At 41.1% G+C, this 19,881-nt stretch overlaps 1 protein-coding gene across 1 annotated transcript in view; it reads left to right on the top strand.

Annotated features, from left to right (window-relative positions):
• Positions 1-19,881, top strand: part of Igf2bp2 (insulin like growth factor 2 mRNA binding protein 2) — a 153,459-nt gene that overhangs the window by 96,104 nt on the left and 37,474 nt on the right. Inside the window, exons 3-5 of the mRNA XM_090343373.1 lie at positions 9,594-9,642; positions 10,678-10,729; positions 19,625-19,688. Coding sequence (XP_090199499.1) covers positions 9,594-9,642; positions 10,678-10,729; positions 19,625-19,688 — 165 coding nt within the window. The remainder of the gene's footprint in view (positions 1-9,593; positions 9,643-10,677; positions 10,730-19,624; positions 19,689-19,881) is intronic.

The raw sequence follows: 19,881 nt of genomic DNA, 5'->3' as shown, positions 1-19,881 counted from the left end.
TATTATTTCCAAGGAATAGAAACTTAGTTGTTTTAGTAATTTTGGTTATGTCCCTGGTGTAGTTGACTATATTTGATGGAATCATAAACATGTCCACAGTTCACAGATATTTTCCCACATAAACACAAATGGATCCTAGTTTACAAGACTTAACAGTGTTCATTAGATTTTATTCTTTTCTCTCTAGCCAATAAGAAACATTTCAACAGTTTTCAATTCTTAATCAGCAAAGGCAAGACAAAAATGACATATTCCTTTGACGACAAGACAAAATAATGTTTTGTGGGGCTGGGAGTTTAGTCTAGTGGTAGAGTGCTTGCCTAGCATGCATGAAGACCCAGGATCGATTCCTTGGTACCACAAACAAAAAAAGCCAGAAGTGGTGCTGTGGCTCAAGTGGTAGAGCTGTAGTCTTGAGAAAGCCCCACGACAGTGCTCAGGCCCTGAATTCAAGCCCCAGGACTGGGAAGGGGGAGCCCACAAAACCGGATGTAGGAGGGTATCAGTGTTCAAGAAGTAATGTATTTACTACCTGACAAATGTAACTGTATACATCACCTGACAAAATAAATAAATAAATAAATAATGATGTTTTATGGCTAACAGTTTTCTCTTTATTATAATCAAATCTAGTCTTAGAAACACCTTATTGTAGGAGACTTTTATGACTCAGTTATAGCTATGTAGTTATGCATAACTTGATTTGTGTATGGATATTTGCATATGTCTGTGTGTATATATGTAATGTGTACATTTTATAATATGTTAATATAATTATATAGAATGGGGCCAGAATTCTCTACCTGATGTTGAGACCATTTCTACAGCTTTCCAATGGGAGTAGAGGCTCTGTGCAACCCCCACCAAATTGTCCCCTCCCCTCCCCTCTTTTTAGAAAAGGCATTGAACTGGGCACTGGTGGCTCACACACACCTACATCTGCTTAGGAAGCTGAGATCTGAGTATCATGGTTCAAAGCTAGCCAGGGCAAGAATATCCACATGACTCTTATCTCTTCAAGTAACTATCAAAAAGCCAGAAATGGAGCTGTGGTTCACCTGATAGAATGCCAACCTCAAAAGCTCAGGGACAGTGCCCAGGCTGAGTTCAAGCCTCAGAAACAACATACACGCGCGCGCAAACACACACACACACACACACACACTTGCATTTCATTTGCTTAGCATATTAAACATTAAAATTTTTTTTACTAAAAGATTTTATTGCTGGGCATGGTGGTTCATGCCTGTAATCCTAGCTGCTCAGGAAGGCTGAGATCTGCGGATCACGGTTCAAAGCCAGCCAGGGCACTAAAAACCGTAAGACTGTTATCTCCAGTTAACCACTAGAAAACTGGAAGTGGCCTCATCTTTTACATGTGGCATTACTGATTTACATAGTAAATTTTTAAAATTTCAAATATGGTGCTTGGGGCTTCTTACAGGGACACACACCCTTTAAGGCACCCCAGAGGTCCATCCTTTCTCACTTTTGATCAGATTGCCATTGAAGTACATTTGCCAGGCTGCATCAGCCACAGTGTGGCTCGACTGTTCAAAGACTGTTCATCACTCTACTATGTAGATTCCCTCTTTGGTTTGAGACCTTAAGTATAATGATCCAGCCTTGCTGTGTAGCCCAAGGTGAGCAGTGCAACAACTCGAGAGTTTCTTTCCTAATCTGCGTGTGAAGTTATTCTGAGGTCTTAAACTAAGGTTCTTCAGAAGCTGTTGAATGTCAGTTGGGAGGGCTGTGGTTCAGCAGCATGGCTTCAGAGTGACCTGTCTCTCGATCATAGTGACCTGCTCTTGAGCCACACACTGCAGTGGAGGGCTGGAGGAAGCTTTCCCCTCTGGCTCTCTAGAGCTAGGTGAATGCATCTCTTCCCACTTCCCTTCCACTATATCACATTAGCAGTGAGACTAGTGACTTAGTGTCAGACAGATTCTTGTTCTCAAATTCTCCAACCTGAAAAGTGGAAAAACAGTTAACACCTACCTGCATTCATGCAGCAAGTGAGAGACAGAGAGCAACTCTGCCTGGACCAGCCCAGCGCCAATGTGAGGGCTCTTTCAAGCATTAGTGCTGGTATACATAAAGACATTTATTAGCATGTCTGTCTTGAGCATGGATGCTCATTTGCATGTTATCATTGTTCTTGGAACCCCGGAAAGTTCAAAGTCTTTTACCATCCTTACAGTCGGACATGTGATATGTCTCTAAACTGGTTGCATTGGAGCTATAGGACAATGGGAAATGACTTAAATGCTCTTCTGATTTTCTTACCGTGGTGAGGATTAAATAAGATATTGTGTGGAGAAATGTTTTCTAAAGGCCATCTCCACCATTACCATTTTATCACTGGCAATACCTTGGATGGTGGTTTTGGTGTCCCGGCCTCCTCATCCCCTAGTCTGACTTCCTAGCAAGCAGAGGTTTGCAGTAATGGACTTTCCTCTGTACCTTCCTCTGAGTTGGCTTAGCACAGTGTGAAGTGAACAGAAATGTTCCTGTTCATCTTACTCCTTTCCAACTGTCTCCTATAGTAGGTCATAGTAGCCCCCTCTCTGCACTACCATAATGGGCTTTAATGGGCTTTTCCCAGGGGCAGGCTGAGACAGAGGTGTCTGCTTATGCTCTGTGGTCTCAGGTACCTGGGTGTCACTTCCTGTGTTTGCATTTTGCATTATGTCCCTAATTAACTTTAGGCAGTTGATTGTATGCTGCTTTGGCTCTAGCTTTCTACTGCATGTGATCCTGCTTGTGCACAGTCCTTCCCTGAGAATGTTTGTTATAGGTGTTTCTTTTTGTTTTTTTACCAGTCCTAGGCTTGAGCTCAGGGCCTGAGCACTGTCCTTGGACTTTCTCAAGGCTAGAGCTCTACCACCTGAGCTCAGCACCACTTCTGGCTTTTTTCTATGTATGTGGAATCGAACCTGGGTCTTTGTGCATGCTAGGCAAGCACTCTACCACTAGACCAAACTCCTTGCTCTGTTATAGATATTTTTACAACTTCTTCGCCCTAGGGTTCTTTTCTTCCAGGATGTGGGGGGCGGGGGGAGGTGAGTCATAGGGCTTGAACTCAGATTGGGCACTGTCTCTGAGCTCTTCAACTCAAGGCTACCATCCTACCCTTGAGCCAAGCCCCACTTCCCATTTTCTAGAGGTCAATTTGAGATAAGAGTCTCAGGTCCCTTTTGTGCCCGGGGCTGGCTTTGAACCTTGATCCTCAGATCTCGGCCTCCTGAGTAGCTAGGATTACAGGCATGAGTCACCACACCTGGCTTCTTCCAGGTTTTACACACCAGTTTTCTTAGCTTGCAGTCTATCTCTGGCATTGAATGGAGATTTTTTTTTCCAACCTTTGGGGCCTGAACTCAGGGCCTGGGCACTGTTCTTGGACTAAGGTAGTCCATTTCCCCAGACAATTGCTGACCAATGTTGGCAGAGGCACAAGAGAGAGTTTTGTTTCTTTCTGGAAAGAAGGGTTGGGGGGAAGAGAGGCAAGTCATTTACATCAATGTTTATGGGGTAAATACTACAGAAAATATCTTTTTTTTTTTTTCCAGTCCTGGGGCTTGAACTCAGGGCCTGGGCACCATCCTTGGACACTTTTTGCCCAAGGCTAGCACTCTACCACTTGAGCCACAGCACCACTTTCAACTTTTTCTGTGTATGTGGTTCCGGGGAACTGTACCTGCTAGGCGAGTACGCTACCACTCGGCCATTCTCCCAGCCCCGGAAAATATCTTAAAAGGATTTTTTTTAATGTGTTAGAGAGCTGGGAGCCAGTTGCTCACACCTGCAATCCTAGCTGCTGGGGAGGCTAAGATCTGAAGGTCCTGGTTTGAAGCCTCATTCCCAGCTAACCAGCCAAAAGTTGGAAGTAGAAGCGGCTCAAGTGGAAGAGTGCCAGTTTTGAGTGATAAAGCCGAGGGGCAGCATCCAGACTTCAAGCCCCAGTATCAGCAACACATACATACTGTGTTGAAAAGAGGAATGCTTAGAATTAGTAAGTAATCTTCTAAAGGCAATACTTTGATAGAGACATTATTTGTGTACATTTGTAAAATAATACTTGTAGTTTTTTATTTTTATTTTTTTTAATGAATCATGGCCACATACTAGTGGCTCAGGGCTGTATCCTAGCTACTTGATAGGCTGGGATTGGAAAGATCCTGGTTTCAGGCCAGCCTGGACTAAATCCTCTGTAAGACTCCATCTCAGTGGAGTGAAGGTTGGATGCATTGGCATGTGCCTATCATCACAGCCATGACAGGAAGCCTAAAATGGCCGGATTGTGCAGTCAGTCACTTACTCAGCAGGAAGCAATACTGCATCTCAGACGTAACCAGTGCACCAATGTGACTAGAGGCATGACTCACAGGTAAAGCATCTCCTAGCCTACTAGCAAGTCCAAAGCCAAGTTCAAACCCTAGTCCTGCCAAAAACAAAACACACAAGTCAATTATGTCATTTATTTTTATTCATACCCTCTATAACCTAAACACTCCTCGTATAATGTGTATTTAATACGCCTATTTATCACTTGTACTCTCGAGAAGTGCGATAAATACCCATGAAAAGTACTGTAATGTCAGTTGGGCCTGTGTATGTTTGTGTGTGCGTGCGCGCGCCCGTGTGTGTGTGTGTGTGTGTGTGTTGTTTTTTGTTTGTTTTGTATTTGTTTTTGTTTTTTAATGTGCTGGCCCTAGGGTTTGAATTTGGAGTTTGTGCACTGTCCCTGAGCTTTTTTGCTCAAGGCTAAAACCATATCACTTGAGCTGCAGTCAACTTCAGGCTTTCTTCATACTTAATTGAAGATGAGAGTCTCATGGACTTTCCTGCCTAGGCTAGTTCAAACCTCAATCTTCAGGTCTCAGCCTCCTGAATAGCTAGAATTACAGGCATGAGGCACGAGCACCTAGTCGCCAGGTGTTTTTGTTTTTTTTTTAATTTTTAATGTGATTTGTTGGCTAAGTGTACCCATCAACTGCAGGTCAGAGAACTGAGGACTCAGTTGACTTCCCCTGTGGTGAAGTGCACACAGCCACAGAGAAAGGTAAAGTGTTATTTACCCCCACAGTTTCAGAGCTGCAAGGTTCCCTTTTCTGAGGAAGGAAGTCAATAGAAGGAAAATTGCCTTTGAGCAGGAAACTAATGTTGCTGGTTATGTTGTGCTGTCCAACATTTCACCTGTAGCCACCCTGCTGTGTGGGGAATGACAGTTCATTTCTGGGTCTTGTGAGGAGGTTGATCACATTTATGGTTCACTTCTCCAGCCATATTCTTAGGGGATAGATAAGCTGTAACAGCTGTGAATACCCTTTATTTGCAGTAATTTTCATAAAAAAACCTTATACCTCCCAAGTGCAGGCACCAGAGAGTGTGCAAGATAACTCTGATAGTGATGATGGTGTAGACAGTGCTTTCTGCAGAAAGTACACCAGATGGGATGGGTTTAACACAACTGGAGCCACGAATCCATGGTGTTTGGTTTGTAAACACCAAATAAAATCCTGCATACTTTGTCATCTAACATGCATATTGGGTTGTTGAAAATTGTAACAGGTGAAATACAAGATTTGTAGAGAATATCCTTTCTTCCTCCCTTCCCCTTCCCCTTTTCCCTCCCTCCCTTCCTCCCAGCCTCCTTCCTTCCTTCCTTTCCCCCCCCTCTTTCTGTCTGTCTGTCTGTCTGTCTGTCTCTCTCTCTCTCTCTCTCTCTCTCTCTCTCTCTCTCTCTCTCTCTCTCTCTCTCTCTCTCTCTTTTTCTTTATCTGCTCAGTATCTGCTCTATCCACGTGGGGATACTCCTCTTCCTATCCTTTTTTTGTTTTTGTTTTTGCTAGTCCTGGGCTTGAGCACAGGGCATGAGCACCTGAGCACTGTCCTTGGACTTTCTCAAGGCTAGAGCTCTACCACTTGAGCCTCAGCACCACTTCTGGCTTTTTTTCTATGTATGTAGTAACGAGGAATCAAACCCTGGTCTTTGTGCATGCCTATCCTATTTTTTACCTTGTCTTTTTTTTTTTTTTTTTGTCAGTTGTGGGACTTGAACTCTGGGCCTTGGTTCTTCAGCTCAAAGCTACCACTCTACTCCTTTACACACAGCACCACTTCCAGTTTTCTGGTGGTTAATTGGAGATAAGAGTCTCAGGTCCTTTTGTGCCTGGGCTGGCTTTGAACATTGGTCCTGAGATTGCAGCCTCCTGAGTAGCTAGGATTACAGGCATGAGCCACCGTGCCCAGCCTTACCTTATCTTTGTAGCAGTTTTACTACCAAAATTAGTGGTCAGTCTTAGATTTGGAAAGAGCTTTATCTAACTGCCCATCATTTTGTCTCACTGCCTTGTGTCTGAGGTACTAATACTTAGACCAAGCATCTAACACTTAAGGTGTTGGAGGTGGGATTTAGACTTTCAAATCTCCACTGTGTTTCTCTATTGTATTGATGCAGTAGTAATCTTTGGTAATTAAAAGAAAACAGGTTATCAAGCCGGGAGTTTGGCCTAGAGGTAGAGTGCTTGCCCAGCATACACAAAGAGCCGGGTTCGATTCCTCAGTACCACATACATAGAAAAAAGCCGGAAGTGGCGCTGTGGCTCTCAGGCCCTGAGCTCAAGTCCAGGACTGGCACAAAAAGGGGTATCAATGTGTGAGAAGTAATACACCTACTATCTGGTGAATATAACTGTAACCTCTTTATACATTACAATAATAAAAAAAATCCAAGGAATATGTTTGCAATTTTTCTTGCTATTGAGTCTTGCTTTGTTTATAGACTTTACTATAAAGTAAAATAAAAAAATAGTGATCCTGACCCTGAGCACTCACGAAGCCTGAATTTGGGGGACTGCTTGGCATTTTGTAGGCATGAGTTAGAAAACAAGGAAAATTTCTAAATCCTTGACTAGTTCCTCTTTACCAGGGGTCACCACGACAGCTGGCTGAATTGTTTTATGATTTGGTTCATAACACTACCGCTATTCTCAGGGTGTGAATGTGTGTGATAGAAGGAGAGAGCGAACTTCAATAGGTAGGTAGAGGATTGGACTCAGCTACCACCAGGAATTTATTTTCTTCCTTTTAGTAGCCCTGGGCCATAGTTCAATTCAGCACAAAATGTCCAGAGATCTTAAAGGGAACTTTTCAGACTAATAAGGATTGGGAAACATAAAGTACCTCAAACATTCTGAATGTGTTGGGGGTCCAATACAATGACTACTGGACTTGAGGTGGGTAAGGCTGGGAGCTCTTGTGTTTTCAGCCCTTGGAGTCAGTTAGCATCCCTGCCTTTCTGTACAGACAAGTTTCTAAGGTACTTTAATTTCCCTCCAAGATGAAGAGCCAGTGTCATATAATAAAGCTCAAATTGCTATGGGGAAAAAACAAAACCTAGTTGCATCAAATCCCTCATTAAACCCTGAAGGACTTTCTCATAGGGCCCTTCTGCTTGCCCGCCCTTCCCTTGGATTCTTTAGCAGTGGAACTTGGGCTTCTTAATAGATAAGTTTCCACAGTTCCTCTTAACTTGTTTTTCTACACAAGCTCTTCCTGCTGGGGTGAAGATTTGAGTTAAATTTCTCAAGGCAGCAGATCAAACCTGTGCTTAATTAACCTTGTGTCTGAAAACCAAAGTGTTAACATTCTCACATGCAAGTGGGTATTTTGCTTTAAGAAAAAAATAACACAGTTTGAATTTTTCATTTTTCACAAAGACTTGTCAGTTGTTAAATATGATTAAGCTAGTTGTCTACTTGTTTTAGCAACAAATTCTGTGATAACAAAATAGTTTCTGCCTGGTCCTCGAAATTAAATTATAGATTTAATATTTATCTCATTCACTCAGAACCTTTCCATTACCTCTGGATATCTACAGTACAAATACAATAGCATTCAGAGAGTATCCTGAAGCATTTATATGTGGAAAGGCCTTGAAAACTTTCAAGCTAATTACTTTCATGAATCAAGGTGAAGCATATTTTGTGGTCATTTACAATTTGATGGTACACTCATGTACACTGTAACAATAGTTAACCAGGATATAGAATTCAAGTAACTACTTTCCCAACCAGGAGAGATGCTCCAGGGCTACTCTGCTTTTGTCCTGTCTAGATGCTAAAGAGCATCTTTTGGCCAGATGCCCATGGCTCATGCCTGTAATCCTAAACACTCAGGAGACTGAGATCTAGAGGGTTGAGCCAGTCAAGACAGAAGAATCTATAGTAGGCCATCTCCAAAATAACCAATAAAAAGTTAGGGTAATAGAATGGCTCAAGTGGTGGAACACTAGCCTAGCAAGCACAAGGCACTTAATTCAAATCACAGTCCTGGCAAATCATGAAGTAGAATAGAATAGAATAGAATAGATCACCCTTACCTAACTTTAGGTGTTGTTCTACTTTCAGTAAGAAGAGAAGGAAAAAATCCAAGCTATGTTCCTGTTGCCCTCACTAAATGCTTAAGGCATCTTTTTTTTCAGAAGTTAGCATGTTCTTAAAATATAAACACTTATTTATTTGTATTTTTAAAGAATACAGGACTGGGAATGTGGCCTAGTGGTAGAATGCTTGTCCAGCATTCAAAAAGCCTTGGGTTCGATTCCTCGGTACCACATACACAGAAACAGCCAGAAGTGGTACTGTGGCTCAATTGGTTGTGTGTTAGCCTTGAGAAAGCTCAAGAACAGTACCCAGGTTCTGAGTTCAAGCCCCGGGACTGGCAAAAAAAAAAAGTAAAATTAAAAAATCTAATTTGAATGCTTACATAAAAATAGAAACAGTGGAAATCATTCCAAGACATTGGACCAACAGTATGTGATTGTGAACACTTCTGAATGAAAATGTCGACCGTTAGGGAACGGACACAAAATAGGAGTAAGCTCTCTGCCTACCCACAAAAAGAGCTCCAGGACATTCCCACTCCAGAGGAAAAATTAAACACAGAGATTGTAGAGAATATACAAATGTTTCTCCAGGGTAACTCTTTTTTTGAGGGGTGGGTATCGTGTTGGGGTTTGAACTCAGGGCCTTGTGCTTTCTCAGCTGGTGTTCTACCACTTGAGCCACCACTTCAGCTCTACAGATGTTACTGTAACAAACATTTTGCATGAAGAAAATTGAAGGATACACAAAAAGGAAAAGGTTATTGTTGGTGTGTGTGTGTATTATATATAATATATATTTATATATATTACATATATATTATAAATATACATATTGGAGGTCTCATCAATTTTTATTGATCTAATTTCATTAAAACCAATGTTAAGTGTGACTTCACTTACCATGTTTGGACCTAGATACCCTTTGGGACTATATAACTTAAATTCTAACAATTTTGGTCAGAAATCAAAAAGGCAAATCTGCATGTATTCATTGTTTCTTTCGCTTGTTAGAATTTCTTGGAATGTTTTCCTCCAGGTAATTGAAAATCTTAGAACATGATGCTGGTGATTCAGTACAGGCAGTCTTCTGTGGGCACCTTGAGAAGCACAATAAGCAAATGGACTCAGTCATGGTCTTAAACCTATTTTATTGAAGATGGTGTCCCGCATAAAGTGTTATTTATTGTGGTTTTTGTTTTTACAGGAGCAGGAAAATTCAGATTCGAAACATCCCTCCTCACCTGCAATGGGAGGTAAGCCCATGTCACTCTCCAAGAGATTACCAACACATTCTTCCTGTTTGAGTTCCCCTTCTCATGTGGGAATTAGAGGCTTCTCCTCAAAGCCTCTGGGTCCTGCCTTACCCCAGTGTCCATGTATATGACTGGTCATGAGTTCAGGTTTTATCTTTCCGTTGTACTGATGAATATACTTAGGTCTCTTCCAATCTGCTCTCTCAATTACCAGGCCACCAAGCACCAACAAATAAGCTGTGAAGCAAAAAAAAAAAATTGTACCTGGTTGGTGGCTTTTATCACCTGATTTGGCAAGAGATTTTATCATTTCCAGTTCTGATGGGGAGGAGAGAAGGGGAGACCAACAGAATAGAAAGTTCTTTGTTAGTCTGAGCAAGTTTTGTGTTTTGAATTAGTTGCTATGACAGTTATGTATTTTCAGAGCTCTAAAACATCTTCTGAGATTGCTATCTTAATGTAAAATAAGATAGACTATGGGGAGAGGCCTTATTGCTTATTTAAGAACAGATTGCCCTGTGTTTTATTCCCCAACTCAGAAGAAATCAAAATAGCTTAAAGGAAACAGTGTTTTATCTAATGTTTTCATTACTTTAAAAAAAGAAACTTTTTTTAAAAAACCACGGAAAGTTTCAGACATACACATACCATTACTTTGTGAAACAAGCAGATCTCTGGAGGAACGCTAAAGGAATGACTGTTAAATCTCCCAAGAACGAGAAGTGAGCCTTGTACTGCATTGTGCCTTTCAAGAGAAGTTCCAACCATCACCATGAGTGTGAGGGTTCTCAGCTCCCAGCTCCCAGCTCGCAGTTCTGTGTTGTCATCTTAGTGTGTACATTACTTAGGAGCCGGTGAACAAAGTCCTACACGTTTGTGCTTATTCACTTCTTTTTTCAATGAAAACTTGAAATATCAATGATTACATTCTCTCTGTGTCCTTGTTTTACTTTATTTTCTGGAGGGAAATCGCTATCATTTTTTCTATGAGTGTAATTTGTTCTTCCATGCTCACACTGAACCTTTCTTTAACAGGTATTGGATGGACTGTTGGCTCAGTATGGGACAGTGGAGAATGTGGAACAAGGTAATACATGAGATCATCCTATTGAGTTTTGGAGCAATGTCACCTGTTATTTCTTAGAGGCTGGGGTCAACTCCAGGCAAAACAGTAAATTCATGTCATTTTCTACATGCTTTCTTCCCTGCCCCCCCATCTCTATCTCTGCCCGCCCCTGCCCCCATGAGGGAGTGATCTGTATATATCTGTATAGTATTTCTCAGGAATATAATTTTCAGGCCATTTTTCTTATACTTTGCAATGTACTGAAGCATTGGGAAAGCTGTATGAGAAGGTTGGATTTCTAGTGTGTTTCCCAATGAGTAAAATTCATGTGTGTCTGTGTGTGTTAGTCGTGGGGCTTGAATCCTGGGCTTGGGCACTGTCCCTGAGCTCTTCAGCTGAAGGCTAGCATTCTACCACTTTGAGCCACAGTGCCACTTCTGGTTTTCTGGTAGTTAATTGGAGATAAGAGTCTCACAGACTTTTGTGACCAGGCTGGGTATAAACCGAAATCTTCAGATCTCATCCTCCTGAGTAGCTAGGATTACAGGCCTGAGCCACAGGCACCCGGCAACAACGAGTAAGACTCTTAGGCTTAAGAATCTCTGATAGGGAAAGCAACACCTTTCACAATAGCCTCAAAGAAAATAAAGTACCTAAGAATTAGCTTAACTAAGAATGTAAAGGACCTTTTTGATGAAAACTTTAAAACCCTAAAAAAGGAAATTAAAGCAGAACTAAGGAAATGGAAAAACCTCCCATGCTCCTGGATTGGAAGAATCAACATTGTGAAAATGACAATCTTGCCAAGGGCTATCTACAAATTCAACGCAATACCCATCAATATCCCAATGTCATTCTTTAAAGAAATAGAAGAGGCAATTCAAAATTTCATATGGAATAATAAAAGACCCTGTATAGCAAAAACACTTCTTAGCAGAAAGAACAGCGCTGGAGGAATTTCAATTCCAAACTTTAGACTCTATTACAGGGCTATAATTCTCAAAACAGCTTGGTACTGGCACAAGAACAGGCCTGAAGACCAATGGAATAGAACTGACGACCCAGATATTAAATCACAGACCTATGGCCACCTAATCTTTGACAAGGGAGCCAAAAAAAATAGAATGGAAGAAAGACAGCCTCTTCAACAAGTGGTGCTGGCAGAACTGGTTAAGCACCTGCAGAAAACTAAAGTTTGATCCTTCTTTGTCACCCTGCACTAGAATTAACTCCAAATGGATCAAAGACCTGGAGGTAAAAGCTGACACACTGAAAAGTTTTCAGGAAGGAATAGGAGATACACTAGGCCTCCTTGGCACAGGTCGAAACTTTCTTAATAAGGACCAAGAATCACAACAAATCAGAGAAAGGCTGGATACGTGGGACTGCATTAAACTGCGGAGCTTCTGTATAGCAAAGGACATAGCTAGTAAATTAATTAGGAAGCCTACAGAGTGGGAGAAGATCTTCACCAACCAAACAACGGACAAAGGCCTCATATCTAAAATATATCAACAACTCAAAAAATTGAATCACTCCAAAACTAATCTCCAAAGTAACAACAATCCCATTAAAAAATGGGCCAAAGACTTAAAGAGAGTCTTCTCTGAAGAAGAAACAAAAATGGCCTATAGACACATGAAGAAATGCTCAACATCTCTGGTCATAAAAGAAATGCAAATCAGAACAACTCTTAAGATTCCACCTCATTCCAGTTAGAATGGCTAGGATCAGGAAAACGAATAATAACAGATACTGGAGGGGAAGTGGCCAGGAGGGATCACTACTACACTGTTGGTGGAAGTGCAAACTCGTTCAACCACTATGGAAAGCAGTGTGGCAGTGCCTCAAAAGGCTAAACATAGAACTCCCCTATGACCCAGCAATACCACTACTTGGCATTTACCCAACCATCCACTAGCACAACAATGTTCATTGCAGCACTATTCACCATAGCAAAGATATGGAACCAACCTAGATGTCCCTCAGTTGATGAGTGGATCAACAAGATGTGGTATTTGTACACAATGGAATTCTATGCTGCTGTCAGAAAGAATGACATTGCCCCATTTGTTAGGAAATGGAAAGACTTAGAAAAAATCATATTTAATGAAGTAAGCCAGACTCAGAGGAACTTAGGCTCAATGGTTTCCCTTATTTGTCAAAATCAGTAGAAACCTTGGGCTCTACTAGCAGAGATCTGCAATAGAGCAAAATCTTGATACATAAGGCCATATAGTATGAAGCTAATTGAAAGAACCTCCAGGATACTGAAACAAAAGCCATATAATGAATGATTGTTGTCCTTAATGTACTATGTTATCTCTCATCTCTTTTGCTGTCCCTTGGGTATCTCATATTGTTACAGTACCTCACTTTGTTAGCTGATATATTGAATTTATTTGTATTTGGTTATTTGAAATTTGATAGGGAAGGGGGGAAAACCAAGACGGGTGGGGCGTGGGGGGGAGGGTAATGGGTACCAAGACATGTGAAAGGGTATCAATGTATGTGAATTAATGCACCTTCTAGCTGGCAAATATCATGTAACCCTTTTATTAAAAAAAAAAAAAAGAAATGTGTGATCACACTAGTCTGCTGCATCTAAAAGAGATCAGTTCGCCTCACATAAGTTGAGACCAGTATGGCAGTTGTCAAAGGCCTGGGGGCTGAAATTGAGATGAGGAAAGATGGACCAGTGGTTGTTACACAGCAGTTTTCTATAGGTTAAAGAGAACAATAATGTATTATATATTTCAAAAGACTAGAAAAAATGATTATTAAATTATTTCTGTCAGAGAGTTAATAAATGGCTAAAGACAAAAAAAAAGAATCTCTGATAGTACTTTTGGAAATGCAGACCCTTTGGGGGGGGAAAAATTATTTATTTGGTGCTGGTCCTGGGGTTTAAACTCAAGTCCTAGGAGCTGTCCCTGAGATTTTTTTTTTTCTTTTTTTTTTTTGCCAGTCCTGGGCTTGAGCTCAGGGCCTGAGCACTGTCCTTGGACTTTCTCAAGGCTAGAGCTCTACCACTTGAGCTTCAGCACCACTTCTGGCTTTTTTTTCTATATATGTGGTACCAAGGAATCGAACCCGGGTCTTCATGCATGCTAGGCAAGCACTTTAACCACTAGGCCAAACTCCTGGCCCTGTCCCTGAGATTTTATACTCAAAGCTAGTGCTCTGCCACATGAGCCACAGCTCTAGTTAGGATTATAGGCATGAGCCACTGGTTTCCATCAAAATACAGATTTTTTTAAGGGCTAACTATAACCACTATGTAAACCACTCCAAGTGGTTTCTGTATACCCTCAGGTTTGAGAACCACCAGCATAGAAATAGTGCTATACATGTACAGAAAACACTATTTCTTCCTGTTGTCTTTATTTATTCCTCTAAAGCATGAAGTGCTATGATTTTTTTAACTGGATAGAAAAACAGTGTCTAAAGCTGATATCTTGTATAGCTCCTTAAGAGTCACAGAAATACTGATCCCAGGATCTTCATATTAAAGACAATGTGATAAGGATTATTATTGCCTTGGCCTAGAAAAGCAAAGTGCAAATTCATTCACTTGCTATTGGCCCTTGGAAAAGTTACTCAACCTCACTGATCTAGTTTCCACATGTGCAAAATGAGGATTATTTTTTCTCTTCTATATCACTAACTAGTTGTAATTCCTAAAGAGAATCTGAGTAAGGTATTTTCTTAGGGATTTTAAAGCTTCCCTTAGGCAAATTCATAGAGAATGAACTCTCTCATATATATATCTTGTGTGTGTGTGTGTGTGTGTATGTGTGTATGTGTGTGTGCGTGTGTGCCAGAACGGGGCTTGATCTCAGGGCCTCAAGCTCTCAGTCTTATCATTTAAGCCATGTCCATGTCAGCACTTCCAGCTTTTTTTCTTTGCTGGCGATTTGGAGATTAGATTCTCTTGGATTTGTTTGTTCCAGTTGGCTTTGAACCTTGATTGTCAGATCTCAGCCTTCTAGTAACTAGGATTATAGGCATGAGCTACCAGCACCTAGCAATATGATTGTTTGTTTGTTTTTGCCAGTCCCAGGGCTTGAACTCAGGGCCTGAGCACTTTCCTTGGGCATTCTCAATGCCTACTGTTCAACACTTGAGCCACAACACCACTTCTGCCTTTTTCTATGTATGTGGTGTCAAGGAATCAAACCTGGGTCTTTGTGCATGCTAGACAAGCACTCTTACCACTAGGCCAAACTCCCAAGCCCTAGTTTTTATCTTGCTGTTTTTTTGTTGTTGTTTGTTTTTTGTGGCTTAAACTCAGCCTGGGCGCAGTTTCTGAGCTCTTCAGCTCAAGGCTACAGCCTTCCCTGCTCTTGAGTCAAGCCCCATTTCTGGTTTTCTAGAAGTTAATTGTAAGTAAGAGTCTCAGGTCCTTTTGTGCTCAAACTGGCTTTGAGACTTGATCCTCAAATCTCAGCCTCCTGAGTAGCTAGGATTACAGGTGTGAGCCATGGCGCTGGCAAAGCCCCTAGATTTAAAATAGGAATTATTCAGGTGTTCTCTATTCCATGAACATTACAATTATTATTATTATTTAGCTTCATGTTCCTGCTTGTTCCTGACCAAAGGAAAAGGGGAAATAGTTTAGGATGAAGACATCATTTACAAAAATTCATTGTTTCAGTTCTTATTTTTCTCAGCATGAAAAAGAAGACAACTTGAATAATTGACTGTAGTAGGCAAGATCGCCTTCTAAACATTACTAATTTATGCCTACTCAGGAGGCTGAGATCCAAAGATCTCAGCCAGCCTGGTCAGGAAAATCTATGGGATTTTTACCTCCAGTTAGGCAGCAAAAAATAGGAAGTATAGGTGTGAGTCACTAGCAAACATTCATTAAGTTACTTTTCAACTGACAGCTCAAAATGCAGATACTTAAGATTAAAAAAAAAATCATAGCCCACAGATGATATTAATATGGCTACACAGACACAGAGAAAAGCAAAAGGAAGAAGTAGAGCCGTGGCTCAAGTAGAGGAGCACTAGCTTTGAACAAAAAACACTCAGGGACAGTGCCGAGGCTCTGAGGTCAAGCCCCAGGACTGACACCAAAAAAAAGTTACTATCTTAGCCTATCACAGTGATTCATACCTTTATTCTCAGTACTCAAGAGGTTAAGGCAAGCCCAGGCATTAGTGGCTCATGCCTGTAATCCTTGCTACCCAGGAGTATGAGACCTGAAGATCAGGTTTAAAGCAGGAAAGGCTGTGAGACTCTTTATCTGCAAGTAGCCACCAGAAAACTGGAAGCAGTGCTGTAGCTTAAAATGGTAGAATACTGGCCTTGAGCAAAAGAGCTCAGGGAGAGGCCAAGTGCAAGCCCCATGACCCAACCAACCAACCAACCAACCAAACAAACAAACAAACAGAGGTTAAAACAGGAGAATCACAAGTTCCAAGCTAGCTTGGGCGACATAGTGACTCAAAAAGCCCCAAAAGTTACTAGTTTAAAGCAGGTTACGCATTTAGCATAGTACTACATGAGGAAGACATATCCTCCGGCTTACCTAGTTGGGTCCCTGGGCCCTGGAAATTACCTAGTTTTCAGGTGCCTCACACTTGTGAGGGTAGAACTGCAGTGTTGTTGTTTTGTTCTTTTGTAAGAGATTCCTGATCCTGCAGAACATGTTTCTACAGTGGTAGGAAATATGGGTTTTGGGTCCATTGAAATAAACAGTGTGAATAAAGCTCAACTCATTCCCGAATCTAAAAACTGCCCCATTTCCTAGAGATAAACATTAGTGAAAAATAGAAAATACAACAGTGAAGTGAGGACAAACCCTGTAGGCCTGGGGTTGTAGAAGATATCTTTATTCAGGAGGCCCAAACCCAGCCTCTCCTGGCAGCCACAATCTGTAGCCTAGAAGGCATCAAATACAAAGGCTCTGCAGTGTCCTGTATGCTTTCACCCACAGGAGAAGGATGATTGTGGGTCAGACCTCCCCTGTTTTGCACTGGGAGGGTGTCTGTGGGTGAGTGTGCCTTAGAGAGTGGTACACAAGTTCCCTGGCAGTGGTCAGCACTGAGCATTGGTAACATGGATTTAGCTCTTCCAGACAGCTCCCACCCTACAAAGGCAGAAACCATTTGCAATTATTAGACATCAGTTTTTTGTTTTTGGTTTTTTTTGTGGGGGTAATGGGCCTTGAACTCAGCCTAGGCACTGTCCCTCAGCTCTTCAGCTCAAGGCTACTTACTAACCTACCCATGAGCCTGTGCATTGTCCCTGAGCTCTTTGGCTCAAGGCTATCACTCTACCCTGAGCCACGCCCCACTTCCCTTTTTCTAGAGCTTAATTGGAGATAAGAGTCTCAGGTCTTTTTGTGCTCCAGCTAGCTTTGAACCTTGATCCTCAGATCTCAGCTTCCAGAGTACCTAGGATTACAGGCGTGAGCCACTGCGCCCTACAAATAGTATTTTTATCCCAAAACTTTTACTGTTTTGGGGTCCCCAAACCTGTTTGAGGTTAGAGTCTTATAAAAACAGTAATTGAAAAAGTTCACCTAAGTCCCAGTAGCCCTCACATCTGTAATCCTAGCTATTCGGGAGGCTGAGATCTGAGGATCATAGTTTGAAGCCAGTCCTGGAAGGAAAGTCTGTGAAACTCTTATCTCAGATTAACTACCAGAAAATCAGAAGTGGCATTATAGCACTAGGGTTCAAACCTTGAGTAGAAAAGTTCAGGGGGACAGTGCCTAGGCCCTGAGTTCAAGCCCCATGATGAACACTCTCCTCCAAAAAAAAAGTTCAAAGGAACACAAAATCAAATGATTTCTGCAACAAATATGATTTATAGAATTCTGCACCATCTAGAATAACAAATACTGGGAATAATACATTCACCAACTGGATAACAACTAGTTGTATTTGCTCACTACAATTTTATGTAGACATTAAAATGAAATATAAAGGGGCTGGGAGTGTAGCCTAATGGTAGAGTGCTTGCCTAGCATGCATGAAGCCCTGGGTTTGATTCCTCAGTACCACATAAACAGAAAAGGCCAGACGTGGTGCTGTGGCAAGTGGTAAAGTGTGCTAGCCTTGAGAAAGTCCTAGCTTGAGCAGAAAGAGGCTCAAGGATAGTGCCCAAGCCCTGAGTTCAAGCACCAGGACTGGCAAAAAAAAAAAGCAATTAAAAAACATATAAAGAAAATGTACATATACATTTGCTCATGTGAATGGTTTGTGAAAGTGCAGCTTTATTGTATGTGCAGTTTATTAAAGATGTGATATATGCATTTGATTTGCAAATTACTATTAATTGGAGTGCAAAATAACTGTAGAATTTGGCCAATGTGATGTTTTGTATATTTTTCTCTTAAGGTTGCTCTGTCTATCTAGAACCAGAGATAATAGTTGTTTTTAAATGATAATGTAGTTTAAAAATATTTTTATTAGCTGGGAGCTATAATCCAAGCTACTCAAGAGGCTGAGATCTGAGGATCATGGTTCAAATCACTAAAGACCTTGAGACTCTTATCTCCAATTAACCACTAGAAAACCAGAAGTAGGGCTATGACTCCAGGGGCAGAGCAGTAAAAAAAAATTATATATATATATATATATATATATATTTGTACAAAGAAGTTGCTACTCAACAAAGCAATTTATAAATACTATGCATCCCAACCTACTCCTTCCTTCACTTTTCTAAATGTTTTAGGATATGTATTGAATCATTTTTTGCCATCTAACAAAGCTGTTTATGTATATAATACATCTTGATCTTTGTAATTCTTTCAACATTTTTAACCCCCTTTGACCTGCCCTTCCCTTATTTTTCTTATTGACTATGAATTATTGACCATGAATTATTGACTGCATCCTTTCTCCTTCCCCTTCATTTCCCCCCCCCCACTCTCTCTCTCAGGGCTCCCCTCCCCCCCCCCCCGCCTTGTAAGTACCTATTTTCTGGTACCTATTTTGTTTTCTAAAGAAGCACACTTAAGCTCTCCATAGAGTCTATTATATGTCAGTTAATTCATTTGTAACTGCCTGCAGTGTGTTTACTTATAGATTTATAGGCACACTCTAGATTTGTGGCACACTCTAGCCACAAACGAGGGAAACCATGTAGCCTTTGTTTCTAGTCTTTCCATTTCCTGATGTATCATCATACAATATCATTCCTTCTGATAGATGAGTAGAATTCCATTGTGTATATGTATGCCACATGCCCAATAGGGTCTGTGATATCACAAACTGTCATGAGGTGCAATGGGCGGGTGATGTCACAATGGCAATGTGAGGTTACAATTGCTTATGAGGCCACTGTGGATCAATGATGTCACAGTGCAGGGGTCAGTAATACCAGACTAGCAATGAGACTTCCAATGGTCATCAAATACCAATGGGGAATATAAAGTCACAATGGGTTTGTGATGCTTCAGTGGCAATATGAAGGAGTAATGGTGTGAGGTCATACTGTGTATATGAGGTTATGCCGTGTTATGATGTCACAATGACAGTGTGAGTTACAATGGTTATGAGGTGTCAATGGGAATTTGAGGTTACAATGTGTCTGTGATCTTAGAATGCAATGGAAGTTCACAATGGTTATGATGTCACAACGACAATATGAGGTCAAAATTGGTCTGTTGTATCACTGTGTCAGTGTGAAGTCACAGTGATTCAGTGATGTCACATCGGGTCGATGAATTCACAGGGTGATGAAGTCACAGTGGATGACAAACTAGAGAGATAGGGCAATATCAGGGCTCTGTCTGCTCAATCAAATCCAAAACTCAAACCTAGAAATCCAGCTTGAGGGTGGGCAGCAGTCAGAAAGGCAAGCTGTCAGTACCGATTAAGAGACATAAAAACTTAATTCTCAGAAAGAAGAGAAAAATAACAGAAATATAATGTCATTTTTGCTTCTCCACAGTCAACACAGACACAGAAACTGCTGTTGTCAATGTCACCTATGCAACAAGAGAAGAAGCAAAAATGTAAGTGGCTTTGCGCTTGTTTCCTTGCACATTTATTTGGGTTTGTCTTTAGATTCTATTGCGTTCTGCATTTGTAAACCTTTTCTGAAGAGACTATTAGTGATCCATGCCCATTTTGACATAGCCAAAGAGCATCATGGCACCTGAGCTGCCTTTACTGCCATACCTCCAGGTATTTCTGTCACCTTTGACA

The sequence above is a fragment of the Megascapheus bottae genome, chromosome 1, assembly GCF_031878675.1.
Source record: "Megascapheus bottae isolate mThoBot1 chromosome 1, mThoBot2.hap1, whole genome shotgun sequence".
Classification (NCBI taxonomy): Eukaryota; Metazoa; Chordata; class Mammalia; order Rodentia; family Geomyidae; genus Megascapheus; species Megascapheus bottae.
Note: the sequence above shows the minus strand (reverse complement) of the source record. Positions and strands in the feature narration are given on the sequence as shown.